Here is a 20,906-nt window from a genome sequence, read left to right on the forward strand (position 1 = left end):
GGTGCGCTTGGGCAAGTCACTTCCCAGCGCCGTGCCTCGGTTTCCCAACCTGCAAAGTGGGATAGTGGTGCTGACCTTGGCGGGACATGTTGAGCTGTGTGGCTGACAAGTGCAACGTAAGTGCTGACCTGGTCTCAGAAGAGAAAAGGCACAGGCCCCTAATGTAATGATCCAGGCCACTTAGTGACTGCCGGGGGCCATCCAGCTGCCAATACGCCAGGTCTAGCTAGCAGCGGGCTCTGCAGGGTTCACAAGAACCATGCAGCACGAGTCAGTTCATTGTGATCACTGCAGCAGGGGCCAAAGTCCACCCTGGTTTATACCCATGCAACCTCCCTGGCAGCACCACTGAAGGCAGCAGGGGACCCCCGGGGGACAGAATTGGGCCTGGATACCGTATGGCTCTCCCATAAGGGACAAAACTGTAAAAGCCTCACTGCAGAGTCACGGCAACCAGTGTTGGAAAACAGCTGCCATGTTAGGGTGCTGAATCCCCCTGACTGTGCCCTCGGCTGTATTCCCCGGGGCTTTCGTCTGGTTGTGAATGTGCCCATCCCGTGGAAGACTGTTCCACCTCACTGCCAGGAAGCCCAGCCTGCTATTCCAGCCGAATGCCCCATTTCCCCAGCCAGACACGTCGTTCCCCCCTGCGGGATGCCCAGCCAGTCTCCTCGGCCTTTCTTCATGGTAATTGTTTGGAGACTGTTAGCCCGTGTCACCCCCTGCAGAAACACACACTGAGTGCCACGAGGTGCCCACGAGGCCAATGGCGACTCTCCCAGGAGCACAGCCTGGGAGTGAGTGTAGACGGCCTCCCATTGCCCTGGGAAGGAGGTGCCTGGGACTGAACCCAGGCTCCCAGCAGCGTCAGCCCAAACTGCACCAACTTTGCATCATCTCCTGTGAGCAGGTTCTTTGACTCCTCTTTCCTGTCTGGCCTAGGCACGGAGATGACTCTCTTCACCCCGCTATCCCCAGTTCGGTGCCCAGGGTTGCCAACTTGGTAATATTTAAAAACCAGACACTCCAGCAGGAGTGCTGGAACCTCCCCTGCCCCGCCTCTTCCCCTGAGGCCCCGCCCCCTTCCACTCCTCTTCCCCTCCCACCCCCAACCTCCTGCCCGGGTCAGGAAGGACTTGCCTGTGGAGCTGGGGCTGGGAGCTGCAGCCTCCCAATGAAGGTAGGAGGCGGGCCCGGCTGGGAGGGGCTGGAGCAGGAGATGACCCGGTGCCTCCCCTGCTCACAGTAACCGGACTTTGGGGGTCCCGTCAGTAAATCTGACCGGACACTGTCAGGTCCCTTTTCGACCGGACTTTCTGGTTGAAAATCAACTGGCCACCCCATCGTTGCCACTATGCGCCTCCAGCTGCACACACGGAGCATCTCACAGTCTTTCATTCCTCCTCACAGCCCCGCGGGGCGGCAGGAAAATGCCATTGGCCCCATTTAACCGGTGGGCAGAGGAGCATGGAGAGAGCAAGGGCTCTCCCCACCAGGGGACTCAGGCGTCCCAGCGCTCACCGGCTAGCTTCCAGGCGCCCCGTGGAATTCACAGCCCCGAGCTGGGCATCCCCAGGCATTGTCGGGGGACGCAGAATGTGCGGCACAGATGCCGGCGAGCTGAGGGGGGGGCTGCTGAAGCAAGCCAGCGGGAAATGCCCAGGCAATGGGTGGAGCCTAAGCACGGCTCCTCCAGGGTAGCTAAGGCTTTTAGCTCTGGGTGGGAGGGAGATACCTTCCTCCGCTTGGGCTTCTTAGCTGTAAACCTTCCTGAAGGTAGGAGCCTAAGCCAGATTGGTCCTGTCTCCCGTGGGAGAGAGCCCCGCGCTAGCCCCTAGCCTGGTGGGTAGGCACTCAGTTGGGAAGCGGTGGCCCTGTTTTCCAATCCGATTTGGAGCCAGAATTTGAACCCAGATCTTCCAGCTGACAGCCCAAACTGCTGGGCCCTTGGGGGGGGGGGGGGGGCGCGAGAAGCCTTTCCCCATCTCTCCTGCTGAAGCTTCTCATTCACTATGCCTGGGGCGAGAGAGCGGGTGAGAAAGAGAAGCCAGTCCTATTGCCTGGGGGCTAGGGCACGCTGCTGGCATGCAGGAGAGTCAGGCTCACGGCTCTGCTCCAGACTGGGGCTTCAAACTTGAGTCACCCAGCTGCAAGGGAGTGCGCGAACCACGGGGTACAATGGGATGTACACACACAGCCGCCTGCTCCCGAAATTCCTCATCTGGCTGCCCCCAGCAGCCTTTTTGCATGGCCTGTTCCGTGCTCTGAGCACATCTGCAGGCAAGAGACCCAGGGGAAGGCGTCGTTGGAGAAAGGCCATAGGCATGACCTTGGGTGCTGAGCGATGAGGCAGCGTCAGGCCTGAGGTGGCTTTGTCCAGGCCCATTAGCAGACACTTAGGTTGCCTAGGGGATGTTCCTGGAGGAGATTTAGGATTAGTTTAGTTTGCAGCTGAGCGGGAGTTTTGAGGAGCTCGGGGGGCACTTAAATGTCGGCCTGAGAGTGGCCATGGAGCTAGCCCTGAAAGACTTGCCCAAGGCTACACAGGAAACCTGCAGCAAAGGAGGAACGGGTCTTGCACATTCTAGGCTAACCACTGGCCCATCCTTCCTTCCTCCGCATTTGGGCTGAATGGGAAGGAGGTTTAGGGCCAGGTCCAAAGACTCCCATGGACTTCACTGGGCTTTGGATTGGGCCCCAGGTGAACCCCTTCAGGCGGAAAGCCAAGCCGCAGGTTGACCCGCGCTTTTGGTGCGGTGAGTGATCTGCCTTGATTGGACCAAAGAGAGGCTCCAGCTTTTAAAAATTCAGTAAAATTAAAAAATAAATAAATAAACCCACCCGAGGCAAAAGCTTTACAAGTCAGACATTAAATCAGGGGCCGCCAGAGTGGGGTTTTTTTATTGCTGCTCACACAGGCAGTCCCCTTCCTGATCCCCTTTAAAGTTCACTCAGCTAATGTTACTGAGTACACAGGATTAACTGCTCCTCTGCCGAGCTGTGTTTTCTGCATCTCCCTGCAAGATAGCCCGGAGTGGCTTCCATCTAAGCACATCTCCCTGCCTGAGCCAGGAGCCTTTCGGCTCACCTGCCTATGGTTCATCAGGGTCTGGCTGCTGAGTCTGGCCCACATGCTTGGGGTCCACATGATTGCCGTATTTGGGGTTGGGCAGGAATTTTCCCCAGATCAAACTGACAGAGACCCTGGGGGCTTTTTTCCTTCCTCTGCCGCAGGGGGCACAGGTCACTTGCTGTTTGAACTAGAGTAAATGGTGGATTCTCTGTAACTTGAAGTCTTTAAACCATGATTTGAGGACTTCAGTAACTCAGCCAGCGGTTCGGGGTCTGTTACAGGAGTGGGTGGGTGAGGTTCTGTGCCCTGCCATGTGCAGGAGGTCCGACTAGATGATCATGATGGTCCCTTCTAGCCTTAAAGTCTATGAGCCTCTGAGCCTCTGCTGCTGTAATGGAGGCATTTGAGTCACTGAATGAGTGACTCTGCTAACTGGGTAAGGCCCCTCCAGGGGAGAAATTCACCAGCTACTGCTACTAATGGGCACGTCTACACAGCTCACGGCTCCCAGGCCGGGTTAACAGGCTTGGGCTAGCGGGGCTTGCACTGGCGCGCTAAGAAGAGACAAGTATCAGAGAGGTAGCTGTGTTTGCTGCTTTTGCAGATCCAGACTAAGAGTCCTGTGGCACCTTATAGACTAACAGATGTATTGGAGCATGAGCTTTCGTGGGTGAATACCCATGACATGACATGCATCTGACGAAGTGGGTATTCATCCAGGAAAGCGCATGCTCCAATACGTCTGTTAGTCTATAAGGTGCCACAGGACTCTGCTGTTTTTAAGAAGAGACAGCACTTTGAAGTTGCAGCTCGGCGTCCCATTGTCGTAGGCACCATGAGGAAGAGACAGTCCCTGCCCCACAGAGCTTATGATAGTGGGAGACCAGCCACGCAAAGGGAGCGGAAGGAAGTACCCTGTGACAGATGGGTAACTGAGGCACAGAGAGAGGAAGTAACTTGCCCAAGATCACCGAACACCGTCCTGCCTCTTGGACAGCTTTGACTGAACAAGCAACGCTGCCCTTAGCCATTCCCTCAGCGGCGTCTGCACAAATGATGCATGGAAGGCGATCATGTTATCAGACAAGCAAATACACTCAGAGCAGTCACTAAATCTCTCCAAGCCATTGGAAACCACATTGCAATCATACCCGCCCCGCGAGATCCCACCCTAGCAGGCCTTAAAGCAAGTGCTGGGTAGATCAGCCATGGGAAGGGGGGGGTGTTTAGATACAAATGTTCCAGTCTCTGATCCCAGAATAGGGAGTGGGGAATGCAACATACAGGAGTCCCACTTGGCCTTGATGGCTCTGGAAGCTCTAAGTCTAGCCCTGAAAAATGTGACCCTGTTTAACATGACAAGATACACATAAAAACACTAATCTCCTTCCCTAGACTAAATTGCTTAACAATGGACACTACCAGGGACCTGCTGCACACAACACATTGTCACTGATAACCATATGTTGCCTGTATATTGACAATGATACCAAGCACATTACCCATTACACACCGTTCATTGCCAGCTACATACACTACACTGCCAGCGATGCAATAGCTTCTTGTCCATGACTATGTACTGCCAGTTACACCCAGTATCTAGCATCCAACATGCTGTGCAGTTATCAGCTACATACAGGACATAGATCATAGAATATCAGGGTTGGAAGGGACCTCAGGAGGTCATCTAGTCCAACCCCCTGCCAATCCCCACTTCCCTAAATAGCCCCCTCAAGGATTGAACTCACAACCCTGGGTTTAGCAGGCTAATGCTCAAACCACTGAGCTACCCTTCCCTATGTGGGTGTGTCTTGCCATGGGACTTACTAGCACAGAACCAGTCAATGAAGTGGAAAGGGAGTAGCAGAGCATAGTAGCTCTCTGCCAATTTCCCGATACAGCTTAAACTACCCAGACTTACGTTGTTTATTATTATTTGTATTATGGCATCTTCCAAAGGCCCCAATCAGAAATCAGGGCCCCATCCTTCTAGGTGCTGCATAGACACAGAGAAACACAGGCCCTGGCACAAGAGATTCAGACCTGTTCAGAGGGGTTTTACCCACCAGACCCTGCCCCGAGTATTCCTGGGGAACCCCAGGCTAAGCGGAATGGCCAGCGTTTCCACATTTGATTGCCAACGTTAGGCACCAAAAAACATGCCTTTTTTTAGAATTGCTCAGCTCCCTACAGCTCTCCCCGACTTCAGTGTTTTGCGCAAGAATCCTGCCTAGGTAAGGACTCTCTTGTATGATCCCTCTATCGTGCGCCAGTCACCGTTTCCCATCTGTGCCTGCGTCACAGAGGATGGTGACTCTGTTACAGCTCTAGCTGAGAGCCCAGCTCTGGAGGTCCCAGGTTAAAATCCCCAGTGCTGGCCAAGATTTCAGCCGTCACCCTTTCACGCTCCATGCCTGTCTGCCCCTGTGGGGATCGGAGAACTGCAGTCCGCTTCTGGTGCTGTCCCTGTGCCAGCATGCTGTGGAAGGAGCATCGCCACAGGGCAGGGCCTGGACACACACAGTCCTACGTGCCTTCAAAAACAATGTCTGTGCCTAGGCGATTTCCCAGCCACGGGTTTGTGATCTTTAGCTTCATTGTGGCAGCTCCTCTGCAAGGAAAAGCACCAACACAGGTGAGTAGGGGAGAGATGGTTTAAATGAAAGGAAGTGGCCAGAGGCCAAGCAATGTAATCTCCTGAGTCAGGGATTCCCAACCTATGGTTCTTTGAGCTACATGTCATTCAAGGCGCCCGCAATATCCATCCATTAGATAGGTGTTCCATGTCCTCTGCCTGTATCACAGAAGTACCCAATACTCCTAAGAAGGCAGCGTGGTCCAGAGGATTATCCACTAGGCCGGGAGTCAGGTGAGCTGGGTTCGGTGCCAGGGGAACGATGATACCTGCCCTCTAGTACAAAGAGCCCTGAGATCTAGGGATGAAAAGTACCACCCAGGGGGCAGTAAATGAGGTAGAGGCTGGAGCTAGTCCACAGGAGGGGGGAGACAAAACAGGGGACCTCCTCCCTCCGAGCAGCTGGGAAGGGATGGCAGAGAGGCTGTTAATTTGCAATGGCATAACATTGCCCCACACATGCACGGTGGGGTTCTGCTGTGGCTCACTGCCTGGCCGTCCCCAGATGAGGATGCTGGCCTAAGCCAATCAGCCCCGTCTTGGGGAAAAGGGATAACAGCCAAGTGCTCTGCAACACTAAGGCGCTGAATGCAATGTGCCACTGATCGCGCTAGCTCCCAGCAGAAGGCGACGGGGCAGCATTGGCAGTGACTGACTGCAAGGGGATTTCGCAGTGGTGAGGCGCATTAGAGTCGCGATATATCGGACAATGAGGTGAATCCCATCCCCTGGGATATTTAAAACCAGACTGGCCTGAGCGCTGTAAGGAGCAACGCTGCGCCGTCAGAAAGAGCAATCACATGACCGAATAGCCCTTCTGATTTCTATGGTCATGTGCTCTGCTGGAGACGGAATGGAATAGATGGACCATTCTTGTGTTGAGTCTAGCAGCTCCTGTGTTTGAAAAATAAAGGCAGGCTGGAATCACAGGGCTGACGAAATTCCCCTTCTTGTTCAGGAAGGGTAGTAGAAGGATGTCAGCCCAGAGGTGGTAGATAAAGGAGCCCGTCAGCTGGTAGAACACTGCAGACAAAAGACGACAAAATGGATCCAATCCTCCAATTTCAAGTCATTCATGTGTAATGAGATCCCACACACAGCGTGGGCGTGAGTAGCTATGGACACAAAACTTTTCCTTTTGTTTTTTTCTCTGCCAGATCTGGAGACCCTTGGCTGTTGGGGTGGCAACCCACCAACATGGGTATTAAAGCAGTGTTACCGAGTTATGAGCTGGGTTTCTACGCTCTGATCTTGACTTGTGCGGTGGTGTACAGTGGAAATGGGATCTTCGACGCATCGAGAGGTAATTTTCCTAATCCAAGCTAGCCAGGTGTGGGTGTGTAAGTGGTAGGTGTATTCCAAACAGGTATTCTTACCATCCAGAATTCAGAAGGAGCCAGTTTCCACCCATTTGCAATATCTTTTCTTATGATCACAAGTATAAAGCTCTTGGACGTGATTCTCTGCTGAGAATGACCTTGTGAGTCACTTACACCTGAGCAAAGTAGGTGTGAAATGCTGCCCAATCCGAGTGGAACTATTCCAAGCTCACTGGGCACAGATTTAAATGGCGACATCAGGCGCAACGCAGTGGCGAAGCCCCTATGTCAACGTCCTAGACAGGCCGATACATTATCTTCAAGGGCTCTGATCGTCAGTAATGCAGCACATCTTTTTATGGGACAACGGCACTGCTGACGGCTGGGTCCCCCTCCCCCTATGAGAGCTCCCAATTCTTCCTATCTACAGTGTATCATCTCATGATGGTTCCTCAAACAGGGCAGGGGCAGGATGTTGGAGAAATCCCTGGTTGGAGGCTCTTTGCTCCTTTCCTCTGGTTTCTTTAGCCGTGCAAACAACCCGCGTGGGGATGATCATTCTGGGTTGAGTCTGAAGCACATTGGTGGGATGATGCAGGTGACGCTTGGACTGCTGCTGCCTATGATGTGTCTGTTTGGAGCATAAACAGGGGGCTTCAGGCTGAGGGTGGTCATGCCAGCCCCCTCCAGCTAACCCCTAAATCCACAGTTAACTGGAGGTAGCTATGAGTGAGACAAACACTGCCCCGATGGACAAAGGAGCAATCCAATCAGCTGACTGAGAACCTGCCCCTAAGCCCATTGAAATCAGTGAAGCTCTTTCTAATGACTTCAGTGGGCTTTGGCTCAGGCCCATAGGTTTCAGAAGAATGGCTCCACTCCCAAATCCCATGGGAGCCGCAGGCAGTCAGCACCTCCCATGATTGGACCCTTATGGGCTGGCTGTAGGGGTAACGGAGAAGCTGTCTGGGAGCCCCCAGAAGTACCCCACCCTAAGTGCTCAGGGGGTGACTCGAAAGAGCTGGAGTGATGAAGGAGATGGCTCCTTGGGTTGAGTGGGATTTTTCAGAGGGGAAGAAGAGCTGTAGCTACGCAACTCCCGTTCATGCCAACAGAAGCCATGCAGTAAATCCTATGCCCGGTCACTTTTGAAAACCTCAGCTGCTTTATCTCTCCTCTGTTGCTCTTTCTCCTCCCCTCTACCAGAAGGAGGCAACTAAGCCGGGGAAAACCCCTCCCCTGCTTACCCCGATGCTCATCCCCTGTGCTGACCAATCCCAGGGAAGAAGTGAAGCAGCATCACGGCGCAGGTCCTGACTCAGCAACGCCCTAGAGCGCATGCTTCACTGTAAGCGAGTGCAGTGGCTTGAATGGGAGCTGTGCCTGTGCTCAAAGTTAAGCACGTGCCTAAGTGCTTGGCAGCCTTGGGCTGTGTACAGAAGACAGTCTCAGCATCAGAGTGGTTTCTCCCCGGGTAACACCTGTTCTTTTGCAGATAATGTGAACAGAAAAGCCTTTCGGCAGGGCATAAAGCCGGGCTGGCATTACTTCGGCAGGAAAATGGTAAGTAACCCAACAGTGGGACACTGGTTGCTTAAAGTACCACAACCAAGGCTGACAGTGACAAAAAAGAGCCCTGACTTTCCCGCCGCTCGGGTCTCTTTGCACAGTCCGCATGAACCTTTCTGCTGCATGTCGGAACAACGGTGTCATCAATTAAAAGTTCACTCACTAAGGAATATATTATTTACGCAACACAGCAAGTGTGCCCGGCGTTTACGTGCACCTATAGACACAAGTGATCCCAGCAGAGCCCGTACAGGGTTGATAGAGCTAAGCTAACATGCTTTGAAATCCACAGATGGTAGAAAGGGCATGAAAATAACTTGAACCGTGGGCCTGATCCTGTGAGGTGCCAAACGCCCTCGACTCCTGTTGAAGTCAATGGAAGTGGAGGGCCTCCAGCACTGAGAAGGAGCAGGCGCTGTATCCGTGCTATCCGTTAGAGAAGGACATTTGGGGGAGCTGAAGGCTTGCGCAGGAGGAGGGTTACTAAGCAGGAAGTCAGCGATTAGGGGGCCTTGGAGCGACTGCAGTAGCCTTTCCGTGGCTTGTCCGTGCTGATGTGGCTCTGTTCTGACAGGACGGAGCTGACTTTGAGTGGGCGATGTGGTTCACCTCGTTCAGGAACATCATCGTCTTTGCCCTTTCGGGGCACATCCTGTTCGCCAAGATCTGCTCCATGGTGGCTCCTCAGGTGAGCAAGGGCCACTGCCCAGACACAGCTTTAAAAGCACCACGCCGCGCATGGTATTGCAGGGCAAACGCAGATCCCTTTCCTTGCTTAACTGGTGATGGCGTCATTTAAGATTCCAATAAACACTGTTCACAGGGCATATTCCTTGGACTTAGGGGACTTTTTAAAGGGCTGCAAATACCTCAATATCTGACCCGCCCTTGTGGGGCTCGGGGCTTGTTTACCCTCGAAACGCGACAGCGGCACAGCTGCGACGCATTAGCGCTTCAGTGTAGACACTACCTACGCTGATGGGAGGGGTTCTCCTGAGGGGAAGGAGCTAGAATCACAGAAGAATTCTTCTGTCAACCTAGCACCAGCTACACAGGGAATTAGGTTGGCTTACTGACGCCACTCAGGGGTGTGGATTTTTCACACCCCTCAGTGACATAGGTACGCTGACCTCATTTTCTAGTTTAGACCAGGTCTAAGACAAAAGAACACAGCTGGGCCACAGAGAATCCACAGTCGCGATGGCATGGTGGGAGCTAAATACTTCGACCTTTGGACAATATCATAAAAACCATCTGTGTATATTGAGAATTTGACGAGAGAGGGGGCTCCCCCAATGAATGGCCTTCCAAGTGTGCCCCATTAAAAGCCTTTCAGGACAGGGACTGTCTGTCACGTAGGCACTACCATAAAACTAACTAACAAGTGCTGTGGGTGATCAGGCCAGGAGTGGCTGTGACTGAGAGATGCTGAAGGACTCTTTGGTTCTCGACTTTCCAGACAATGTTGCTTTTTTTCAATCACACTTTTGGGGGATGGTTTTCTACCTCTTCGTCCGTCTTTCATTTAATCAGGGCAGATGCATAAAAGCAGGATCATTGCTCATTATTTATGTAACCCTTCTGCCCCCCTGAGTTGGCAGCAACAAGGGCCGGGTTCAGTATCTAGGGGTTCCGTTTCAATAACGCAATGCAAAACCAGCTCGAGACCCCACCCAATGACCTGGGACAATTACATCCCACCCCCCGGGCACCTCTAGGAGGCAATACTTCCTCTCTCGCAAGCACAGAGTCTGAGTGTAGCAAAAGCCTTTTAATAAAGGAGGGAAACGATGCGGCATTATGTTGGGGAAACACCACAAACAGGATTCATAACACAAACCATGAGCAAAAGACCCACCTCCAAGTAAGTTTGGCAGTGTCCTTTTCCCCTCAGGGTCTTAAGTTCAATCACCCCAAAGTCCAACAACCCAAAAGTCTCTGTCCCTGGTCAGTGCCGCCCCAGATCAAAAGTTTATCTGCAGAGTTTCCCCCCCCCCAGCCCGGGGGGAAATGGGGGGGGGGCACACAGAGTGTTAAGGGGTACCTTACATGGTCTGAGGCCGACTGCCCTGCCTCTCTGTGGAGTTCTGCTGCAGCTTTCACCACGAACGGCTCCACTCTACCAACCGCTCCGCTCCGCTCCTCTCCTCCAGCCATCCCGTGAGCCGCTCCAGCCGTCTCCGGAAACTGCTCCGCTCTGCCAGCCACTCCACCAGCCTTCCCAGGAACTACTCCAGCTGCCCCCACAAACCGCTCCACTCTGCCAGCTGCTTAGTAATATATCTTCAGGTTCCCCCACTAGTTAACACAGCACTCAGTAATCTCAGCTGACTAATTTTAGCTCTTTTAGTGATTTCAGCTCTTAGTGACTTCAGCTTGTAGTAAAGGAGTCCCAGTGCTGGTGCACTATTGGCCCAAAGTGAATTCAGCTCAGCAGCCTCTACCTAGACTCCTAATAGAATCAAAATTAGCTCTGATATTCCACAGTGGAGAGAGGAGACAGTGCAATTAGTGTTCCATGCCCTCAAAAAGGGCCCATACCTGTCCCCCAACCTCTCTCAATTCAGTGGGTTTTGGAACCCATGTCCCTTGTCTAGCGAGTGCTACTTAGGTGATGGTGAGACCATCTGTCATAAAACAGTTTCATTGTCCTTGATTCACATAATCAGGGTAACAACACTTTATTCCTCCTGCCCCAATAACAGAGAAACTGGGGATCCCACAGCTGCCAAAGTGACCATGGCTTCCGTGGGCTCATGCTAGGCGGGGTGGGTGTGCCTATGCAAACAAGATCAGCCCCTGAACTTCTTTTCCATACTCGCCATAATTCACCACCAGATGTCAGGGTAGAGCTCATCCTGACTCTGCTTACATTTACTACAGCTGCTTGTGTGTGTGCATGGGGGGGGGGGGACATTTCATTAAAATTGTTTTCCTTTCCTAAAAAGTGTCATAAAAAATCCACAAATCTGAGACCTCCTGGCTCAGTTATTGCAACTCAAAGAGGAGGGACGGTCCAGTGGTTAGCATACTAGCCTGCGACTCAGGAGACCTTGGACAAGTCAATTAGGGCCAAATTTTTTTAAGGTGTTTTGGTGCCTAACTCCTGTTGATTGCAACACAGGTTAGGTATCTAAATACCTTTACAATCTGGGCTTTCGTTTTGCTGTGGCTCCGTTCCCCACCTGGGAAGTGGGGATAACAGCACTTCCCTACCTCACTGGGATGCTGTGGGGATAAAGACATTAAAGATTGCGGGGTGATGGGAGGCAGATAAGTACCTGAAAGAGAAATGTATCGGTTGAAATCCTGGCCCCACTGAAGTCAGTGTGAGTGTCACTGCTGATGTCAGTGAGGCTAAGATGGCACCCATCTAAGAATGGATGATCAGCTAGATAATCAGGTGAACATGAGCTCCCAGGGTGACGTAGTTCTAAGAGGACTAATGTGAACAAGGAGAGGGGCAGAAAACTCCCCTGTCTTGACTGAATGTAAAAACAAAAACAAAAAAAAGACGACATACGCTGATCTGCTCTAGTGTAAATAAAACGGTTCCTGCTCCCCCTGTATCTGTCTGGCACCCTGTATCTGTTGCCCGGGGGCGCTGGGTGTTAGACTCCCCAAGGGGCAGCCTAAGGCACGTTCTCTTTTCTCACAGCACAGATCTGTGGTTTACATGCTCTACGGGATGTTGGCCGTGCTGGGCACCATGGGACGCGCCTACCTGATGATTGTCCTCTCTCACTGTGTGGTGCTCTACACCGTTGCGCTGGCTAAGCAGAGGTGGTTGTGCTTTGCAGCCGGGCTTTGCAGCCTGGCCTCTTTCAGGCTGGAACCTTTCAGCGTGTGGCAGGTAGGTGCGTAGCCGGTTTCTTTCCAGCGCACAGCTCTGTTTTGTTCCCAGTGCCGGGGTCATGCCCTGGCCACGCACCAGTGTATTTGGGCCTATGATTTGATAGCTCATATCAAACTGAAACATTTGAGGAAGAGCCACATGTATGGAGGCACATCCTCTGGTGGTTAGAGCAGGAACCAGGCCTCTGGGGTTCTATTCCTGGTCCTGCCACTGATGTGCTAGGGGCTTCAGGCCAGGGGCGGCTTGCCTGCGTAGGTCCCCGGTCCCGCGGCTCCGGCGTACCCGCCGCCGAATTGCCACCGAACCCGCGGGACCAGCTGACCTCCCGCAGGCAAGCCACCAAAGGCTACCTGACTGCCGCCCTCGCAGAGACCAGCAGGGCTCCCCCCCGCAGCTTGCCGCCCCAGGCACACGCTTGGTGCCTGGAGCCGCCGCTGCCTCAGGCAGGTCACTTAGCCTGTCTGTGCCTCAACATCCCCAGAGATTATAATTGTTTCAATTTAGTAATGCACTTAAGCACCTGAGCAGTCCCATTGAAGTAGTGATAGCCCCAGTGCAGGCTTGGTGCATAGCGTTCTGGACTGGAGGGGGGTGACTTTGAGTGCATCATTTCCCCTCCCCGTGCCTCAGTTTCTCCATCTTTTAAAATGGCATTGGCTGCATTGGTTAAGTGCTTCCGGATCTCTGGCTGAAAAGCTCTATGGAAGAGCTGGATATTATTATTAAATTACTGGTAGGCATATTCTTTAACTAGCTTGCTGACTCGGGACCAGTAATACTTCTCTGCCTTACAGGGGTATTAGTCCATCAAGGCTTGATTTTCAGAGGCGCTGAGCACCCACAATTCCCGTTAGAGAAAATAGATGCTCTGGGTTCTCAGCACTTCTGCACATCAAGCCATTTCCCGTAGCCCATTTTGCAGACGTAAAGGTGATAGTCCGAGTTTCCTTGACCCAGTCCCACCACTGGTAATTACTTTCTGTCAATCTAAACGCCCCTTTGCAATTTCGCAGCTGCAATTTTCCATTCACGCCATTTGTATAGACCGGCTAGTGGTCCCATTCCACCCCAGAGGTGGCTGCAGCTCAGCGCTGGGTGAAGTCATCCCTGTGTGTGATATTCTAGAAGGGTGACATTCACATCTGTTCCAAAGACCAGCACAAAACCTACACACCACTTCAGTGCTCTAGTGAGCTCTTAGGTGCACCATCAGCCTTGTGCTAAACTCCTGCACGATGGTGAATTTCAGCTTAAAGTTTTGGTGATCCTTCTGGTTATAAGAGCCAGATCATTCAAGCTAGAAATAAGGGGCAGTTTTTTCAATAGTGAGGGTAATTGACCACTGGAACAACTTACCTAGGGAGGTGATGGGTTCTCCATCCCTTCAAGTCTTTCCATCAAGACTGGGTGTCTCTTCAAAAGATACGCTATAGCTCCAATGGAAATTATAGGCTTGGTGCAGAAATTAGTGTGTGAAGTTCAAGGGCTCATGTTATGCAGGAGGTTAGACTAGATAATCATAATGGTGCTTTTCTGGTCTTAAAAATCTATGCAGCTAGGCTCTCAGAAAGTAAGGCGCCATTCATAGAAAAACATATCTGAAGCCAGACTCGGTCGTAGGAGATAACCACTGCAGGCAGTTGCACAGAAGAAGACCTTTTCAGCCATATGACATAGTAACTATTCTTTTTTGTTTAGAATGGATTTGTAACAAGAACTTTTGATCTTCAAGATGTTCTGTTTTATGGAGGAAGCGGCTTTACCATCATGCGCTGCATGAGCTTTGCGCTGGAGAACTCCGAGAGGAAGGAAGGGATTTACTCCATCATTGACCTGCTGAAATATAATTTCTACCTCCCGTTTTTTTTCTTCGGACCCATCATGACCTTTGATCAATTCCACTCTCAGGTACTAGCTTTGTGGTTTTCTTCCTTACACCTTACGGGGCAGATTTTAAAAGGGACCCTCAGCCCAGTCTCCCACTTTGAACCTGTAGTTTTACTCCCACAAATAATTGCTGGCACGGTCGGTTTCATTTAGACATACGCTTACCTGGTTTGAGGGCACAAGTCAGGTAGTTAGACACAGTGCTTAATTTAGCATAGAATCATAGAAGATCAGGGTTGGAAGAGACCTCAGGAGGTCATCTAGTCCAACCCCCTGCTCAAAGCAAGACAAAAATGTTGTCGGGGCTCAAGCAATTTTTTTTACATTCTGACACGGCAAGCCCAGAGGCTCTGGAGCTATGAACCGCCAAGCCCAGAGGTGCCGGGGCTCAGCCCTGGCACAAATTAAGCCGTGGCTAAACATCCAGGTGACGTCAGTTGCACCTGCAATTAGATGATGGAACAAAATTCCGATGCAAAACAAGAAGCTGTTTCTAAAAATCAGCGCCACTGGGTCAGATTTTCAGCTGAGCAGTGTCTACCGACAATATGTGAAGAAGTGTGCTGTGGTGGTGAAGTCATTGGAGTAGGATCTTGGTTCAATTTGCCTCGGAATTTTCCACTGACTCACTGTGCAACTTCGGACTTAATTTCTCTGTGTCTGTTTCCCATCTTCAAAATGGGGATGATAATTCTTCTTTACTTCCTAGGGGTGTTGCAAGAATAAATTCATTGTTTGTGAGGAGCTGAGGTACTATGGGGGCCGGATGACAACCTAGATGACAGACAGAAGTTGCACCTGCAAAGTACTCAGCGGTGTGCAGATAGTTAGCTGCCCCTACAAATTCCCATTTGTTACATGCAGTTATCCCCATGTGCACATGCTCACACATTCTGCAGCTGCCACCTGGGCCCCAATGTGGACTAGACACATTATATGTTTGCGTCCCTCTGTGTGTCACATCTTTGTGTCTGTCCGTCCTCCCACAATACTGCCCTCTAGTGGATGGAACATCAGACCTGCTTAGGCAGGCTAAGACATGTGATCACGTCGCCCTCTAGCTGCTGTAGCTGACAGACACTATGAATTTCAGTCTAGAGAGACAAGGCAATATCTTTTATTGGACCAACTTTTGTTGGTGAGAGAGACAAGCTTTCGAGCTACACAGAGCTAAATTTTATATAGGCCTGATTTTCAGAGGTGCTGAGTGCCCGTAGCCTCACTGAAGTTAATGGGAGATGTAGATATTCTAAGGCTCAGAAAACTCAAGCCATTTATCTATATATAAATAAATTTAAAAAGGACAAAAGAATTTTTATACTGGGAAGTGGCTTGGCAACTAAATATACGGGTTCCTCCTGCTCCTTCTATCATACTCCTGTGTCTGTATATACGTACACATGTGTACCTATATATACACCAATGCACATACATATTTTACATGTTGGTACAACACAGAACTTATGTTTGCAAATGTATGCAGTCATCCAGTCATTGGCTGATACTCAACTGTCTGTTCAAAGAGGAGAAACAGAACCCACAACTCAGTAGGACACCAAATAAGGTGGAAATGTTAAGCCTTGGAACAAGCATATGCTGTTTCCTTTTGCCTTTTTTTTTTGGTCTTGAAACCTGAAAGATTTGATGAACTCCCAGTGCGGGAACCCAGCTGACATCTGTGTAGTGTGTGATATTTAAATACAAAGCAACATAGCAGCACTGTGCTCATTTTCACCCTCCCTATCACAGTTTTGATTTTAAAATGATTCAAAACCTAAATATTAGCAAGGCAACAAAATGACACGCCAGGTCTTTTTTCCCCATTTCCCCCCCAAAAAGGCTAGGAAAAAATCCACTCACAAACACAGCCAAGAATGCTAGCAGATCATGTAATATTAATCAGCCCCCTTTCATTTTCTTTTAAAGGAGCGCGGTCAACTGGCAGTCTAAAATTCAGGATCTGAACCCAGAAACATGCTATAAAACCTAACGCAAATAGAAATCTTTTAATTAATTCAAAACAATTTCAATGAAAACGTGGGGCTGGTAAATGTGTCCCTGCAGGGATGGAAACTCAAACGTGGCAGTGTTGGTGCTGAGGCAGAAGAACTAGCAAGTGAAACCGACTAGTAAATACATTTTAAATTTTTTAATTAAAAAATTAAATTTATGGAGATATCCTACCTCCTAAAACTGGAAAGGACCTTGAGTCCAGCCCCCCACCTTCACTAGCAGGACCAAGTACTGATTTTTGCCCCAGATCCCTAAGTGGCCCCCTCCAGGATTGAACTCACAACCCTGGGTTTAAGCAGGCCAATGCGCAAACCACTGAGCTATCATTGCACCCTCATCTGCTAATTAAGTCAATAGGAATTCTCAGCTTGCATCTTAGGGCTGGGCCTTATCTGTCTCCAATAAGTGACACCCAGTGCAGTAAATAACTTCTCCAAGTTAATTCTAGTGTTCCTCCCAAAGCGTATGCTCCACCCACCTGACATCTACGGTCCATTCTTTCTCACCTGCGCACAAAGCAGACATGATGCCGACTGCCAGATACCAACAGGCCAACCTCACACATCCACTCATTCCTGTCCCTGGGGAACTCCCAGTCAAATGCCATTTGGAATCTGCACAGCTGCTGCCACATAAGTTCTCCCGTGCAAGATTGAAAATGTGATATGATGTGACATCAACACAGGGGACCACATCCTGCGCTTGTTTTCACGGGGGTAAATCCAGAATTGGCTGACTGATCCCAGTGGATTTACTCCATCTGTGCAGTGGTGTCACTGAGAAGTTGGCCCGAGATTCCATGTCAGGCTGGAATGAAGCCTTTTAATTATTCAGTGCCACCAAACCGCGTGACCCGTACGTTTTTAGATTCAGCCCACACCCACGCTGGCCTATGTCAATGCCTTTTTGTTTCATCCCCTGCAGACTGGTTCCCGGCTCAAAACCCCAAAGGAACCATTAAGATCATCTAGTCCGACCTCCTGCGTAGCAAAAGGCATAGAATTTCACCCAGTGCTTCCTGCACTAAGTCCAACACCTCCCTTTTATTTACAGAGGAAGTGGCCCTTCACCCCGGATTGAGTGCTCAGATCTACCTCTCTCCGGAGCAGCCTCCTCTGAGTTCATGTCGCTTCTCCCCAAGGCCCCTCTCCAGTGGTATTGCCTTTAAAAACAACAAAAAAAGGAGGGATTATTAGAGAAAATAAAGGGGAATTCACAAGCAAGCCAAACATAAAGCAGGAGATAAACACAGCTGCACTAGAAGGCATAGCTAGTTAGATCCTATGTATGTCTAACAAGCAAGGTCAGCGCATCTTCCACAGACTCTCTAGCTGCACCTGCAAGACCTCGCTGCTAAATGGACATGCAACAGATTCTTCTGCCCTTCTCCTTAGGAGGCTGCTGAAAATCTGGCCCTGAGGGTCCTTATTACATTTTGAACTTGCTGTGGCAAGTTACACCCTTCATTGCAGCGTTGATGATCGCAGGTCATTGAGGGCTATTTTGGGGAGGCAATGTGAGCTCATGGTTGGAGCCGAGAACGGAGACAGGACTTCTGGCCAGAAGCAGCCGCAGTTGCTTTGCCGGCCAAGGTGAAAACTTTTTTGGCACCCTTACTCCCCACCCCTTCGCAGCAGCAGAGAAAAACAAAAACAAAACGCAGCTGGCCAGTGAGAGGGGAGGGGAAAAAAAGACAAGTGGTATAGCTGTTCGGCACCCGTCCTGCTTGCCCATCCTTAGAACCAGTCCTGCTCCTGACTCTGCCCCTAACTGGCTCTGTGACTTCTGAAGAGTCAGTTAGCCTCTCTGGTTCTCAGTTTATCCACCTGTGAATTGGGTTTATTGGTCATACCAATTAACTCAGGCCTGGTCTACACTGGAAAATTAGGTCGGCATAACTGCGTCGCTCAGGGGTGTGAAAAATACACACCCTGAGAGGTATAGTTAAGCCAACCTAAGTCCCTGTGTAGACAGAGCTAGGTCAATGGACGAATGTTTCCGTCGACCTAGCTACGGCTCTCAGGGAGGTGGATTACCTACTCCTGTGGGAGAATCCCTCCCTTTGGCAAACTCTGCCCTGCCTACACTGAAGTACCACAGTGGCGCAGCTGTGCTGCTATAGCATTGTAAGTGTAGACAAGCCCTCGGCCTAGATAGTCTAACGGCCCCTTTGAGCCTTTACATCTAGGGACTTTCAGGGATGCTCTGAGGCGGAATTGACTAATGTTTAGAAAGTGCGTTGACTGCTATGGACGTTTCCCTGAACAAAAACAGAGTAAGGGCCTCAGGACCTGACCTGTTAATACATCAGCAACTTGCATCTCTGAAATTCTCCCATCTGCCCACCCCGCCTCATTATCCAAACTTCGGCCAGGCTTTGATGTGCATTGTTGCATTGGACGGTCCATTGAGATGCCACACCTCCCCAGCTCCATTCGGATGAATGAGATTGCATTGGGCAATATTCAGGGCCTTGCTTGCCCACAGAAACGAAGCCTGCTTTTCGACAGCCCCGGCAAACTCTGCTATAGGCCCTGATGCTGTAAAAGCTGCCAAGGCCTGACCTCATCGCAGCTTGTCAGAGCTGAACTTTCCTCTCCCTTATGACCTACTGCGCAACACTTCCCCTCCAGGCAATACCAAGCCCACCAGAATCTCCCAGACGATCCATTTTGATGATGCTTAAAACACAAGACATCTCCTCCCACCTCAGCCGCCATTTCTCCTTTCAGAAATGGTGGATTGCACAATGGCGCCATCTATGGGATGGAGGACCCTGAAATATTGTTGGACAGTGCCTTGTTAATAACAAATAATATAATAATAATAATAGTAACAGTTGCATAATACCCAAAGATGGGATGGGTGCATCAGAAAAATCGAAGAAAGACTTGGTCCCTTCCCCCAAAGAGCTCACAGGATAAAGATGTGTGTACATTAGGGGGTTTTAATTTCCCATGAGTGTTATCACTGGTACACCCGCACCAATGGTAGGACTGTGCATTACTACGTGTCTGTACAGCGCCTAGCACAATGGGACTCTCACCCTGTTTGGGGTCTCTAGGTGCTACTGTAGAACACATGAATAATAACAACAATAGGAGTAGCAACTGTGAGAGCTCAGTGTAGACAAGATTTTAGAAGATCTGGTATTTTTTACCACCATTTTAACTAAACCTGCTGAATGCCGGCTTAATTCATACAGTGCTGAAAACAAGGTCAGCTGCAGGAAACCTGTCTAAATTAGGGCTGCAACCAGTCCTGATGCTGGCTCAGCTGGAGGGTGGAACCCTTGACATTTCCCAATGGAAAACAGGCTTTAGGGCTGACTCGGTGGGACTATTCATGGGAGTAAATGCTAGTCAGCATAAGAGCATCAGCAGCAGTTTCTAAGCTCTCTGAGGCAGGGATCATCTCTTTGGTCTGTATTTTGTACAGCACCTAGCACAGTCGGGTCCCGGTCCATGACCCAGGCAGCACGCTAATACAAATAACCAATAATAATATTAGAATTTAACACTCTGTAAACATTTCAGGAAAGCATTTATTTTAACCTTGGGCCAAACACATCCCTGGGGTAATTTCCCCGGCACAAGGAGGTTCAATTTGAGATGACTGTCCTGTTAGGGTTTGTGGAATTATATATTTACTAACACAAACCCTAAATGGTGAGTCTATTTGTCAGGACCCATTGAAATAACTCTTAAAAGAAGAGTAACTTTAAAAAGTTGGAGTAATAAGGAGGCATCTAAATGCCCAAGAAGTCTCAGTAAGAGCCATTGGAACGTATGAAATGCCAGGTTGGATCGGACGAATGATCCATCTAGCCCTGTATCCTCTCTCTGACAGTGGCCAGTGCCAGCTGTTTCAGAGCAAGAAACCCCAAAGGGGACAATTATGGACTAACCAGCCCACAGGAGAAGTTTATTCCTAACCTCCATCACTCAGGATCTGATCTAAAGTCCATTGAAGTCGGGGGGGGTTGGCCCCAAGAGGTTGGGTTATGCGCAGAAGCATGAGCGTCAACAGGAAGCCGTTGTATCTGTCACACACCCAAAAATCACGTGTGAAGAACATTACAACCCGAACAAAGACAAGCACACAAAAGTTAGGAAATGCCAGAATTAAGGTTGCCTGAGCAACTTAAATCTGGCCTCCTTGTGCGTATGTGTTATGACATGACCAGATATCATTACATATTACTAGACTTTGTACTCTTTCTCCGCAGGACCCTTCCTCATTCCATTCACAGGATGGACGGTGAGCCTGTGTGGGTAGCTATTCGATATTTCTGTTCATCCAGTGTGTGCCCTTTTCGCCACCCCTCCTCCCCCCGGCCTTATTTACTGAGTACCATCCAATGCTGGCACTGAATACAGAACTGTTCATTTCCCCAGAGGTGTTGCTATTGCACTCAGCACTATAATATCTAAACGCTTCACTTTTCAATTAATGAAATTCTCTCATATGAGATGGGGGGCTGTTATTCCCATTTGACAGATGGGAAACTGAGGCACAGAGAGAGGAGGGTAAAAGTTTCCACTAATTTCGGGT

General features: G+C 50.2%; 1 protein-coding gene across 2 annotated transcripts in view; it reads left to right on the forward strand.

Annotated features, from left to right (window-relative positions):
• The window catches only part of HHATL (hedgehog acyltransferase like), a 39,480-nt gene that overhangs the window by 1,197 nt on the left and 17,377 nt on the right, over positions 1–20,906 (forward strand). For both annotated transcript variants that reach the window (XM_034759829.1, XM_034759830.1), the window contains exons 2-6: positions 6,866–7,011; positions 8,523–8,590; positions 9,171–9,284; positions 12,255–12,449; positions 14,151–14,360. In XM_034759829.1, the coding sequence (XP_034615720.1) occupies positions 6,906–7,011; positions 8,523–8,590; positions 9,171–9,284; positions 12,255–12,449; positions 14,151–14,360 (693 nt within the window). In that variant the 5' untranslated portion in view covers positions 6,866–6,905. The remainder of the gene's footprint in view (positions 1–6,865; positions 7,012–8,522; positions 8,591–9,170; positions 9,285–12,254; positions 12,450–14,150; positions 14,361–20,906) is intronic.

This window comes from Trachemys scripta, chromosome 2 (genome assembly GCF_013100865.1).
Source record: "Trachemys scripta elegans isolate TJP31775 chromosome 2, CAS_Tse_1.0, whole genome shotgun sequence".
In the NCBI taxonomy this organism is placed as follows: domain Eukaryota; kingdom Metazoa; phylum Chordata; order Testudines; family Emydidae; genus Trachemys; species Trachemys scripta.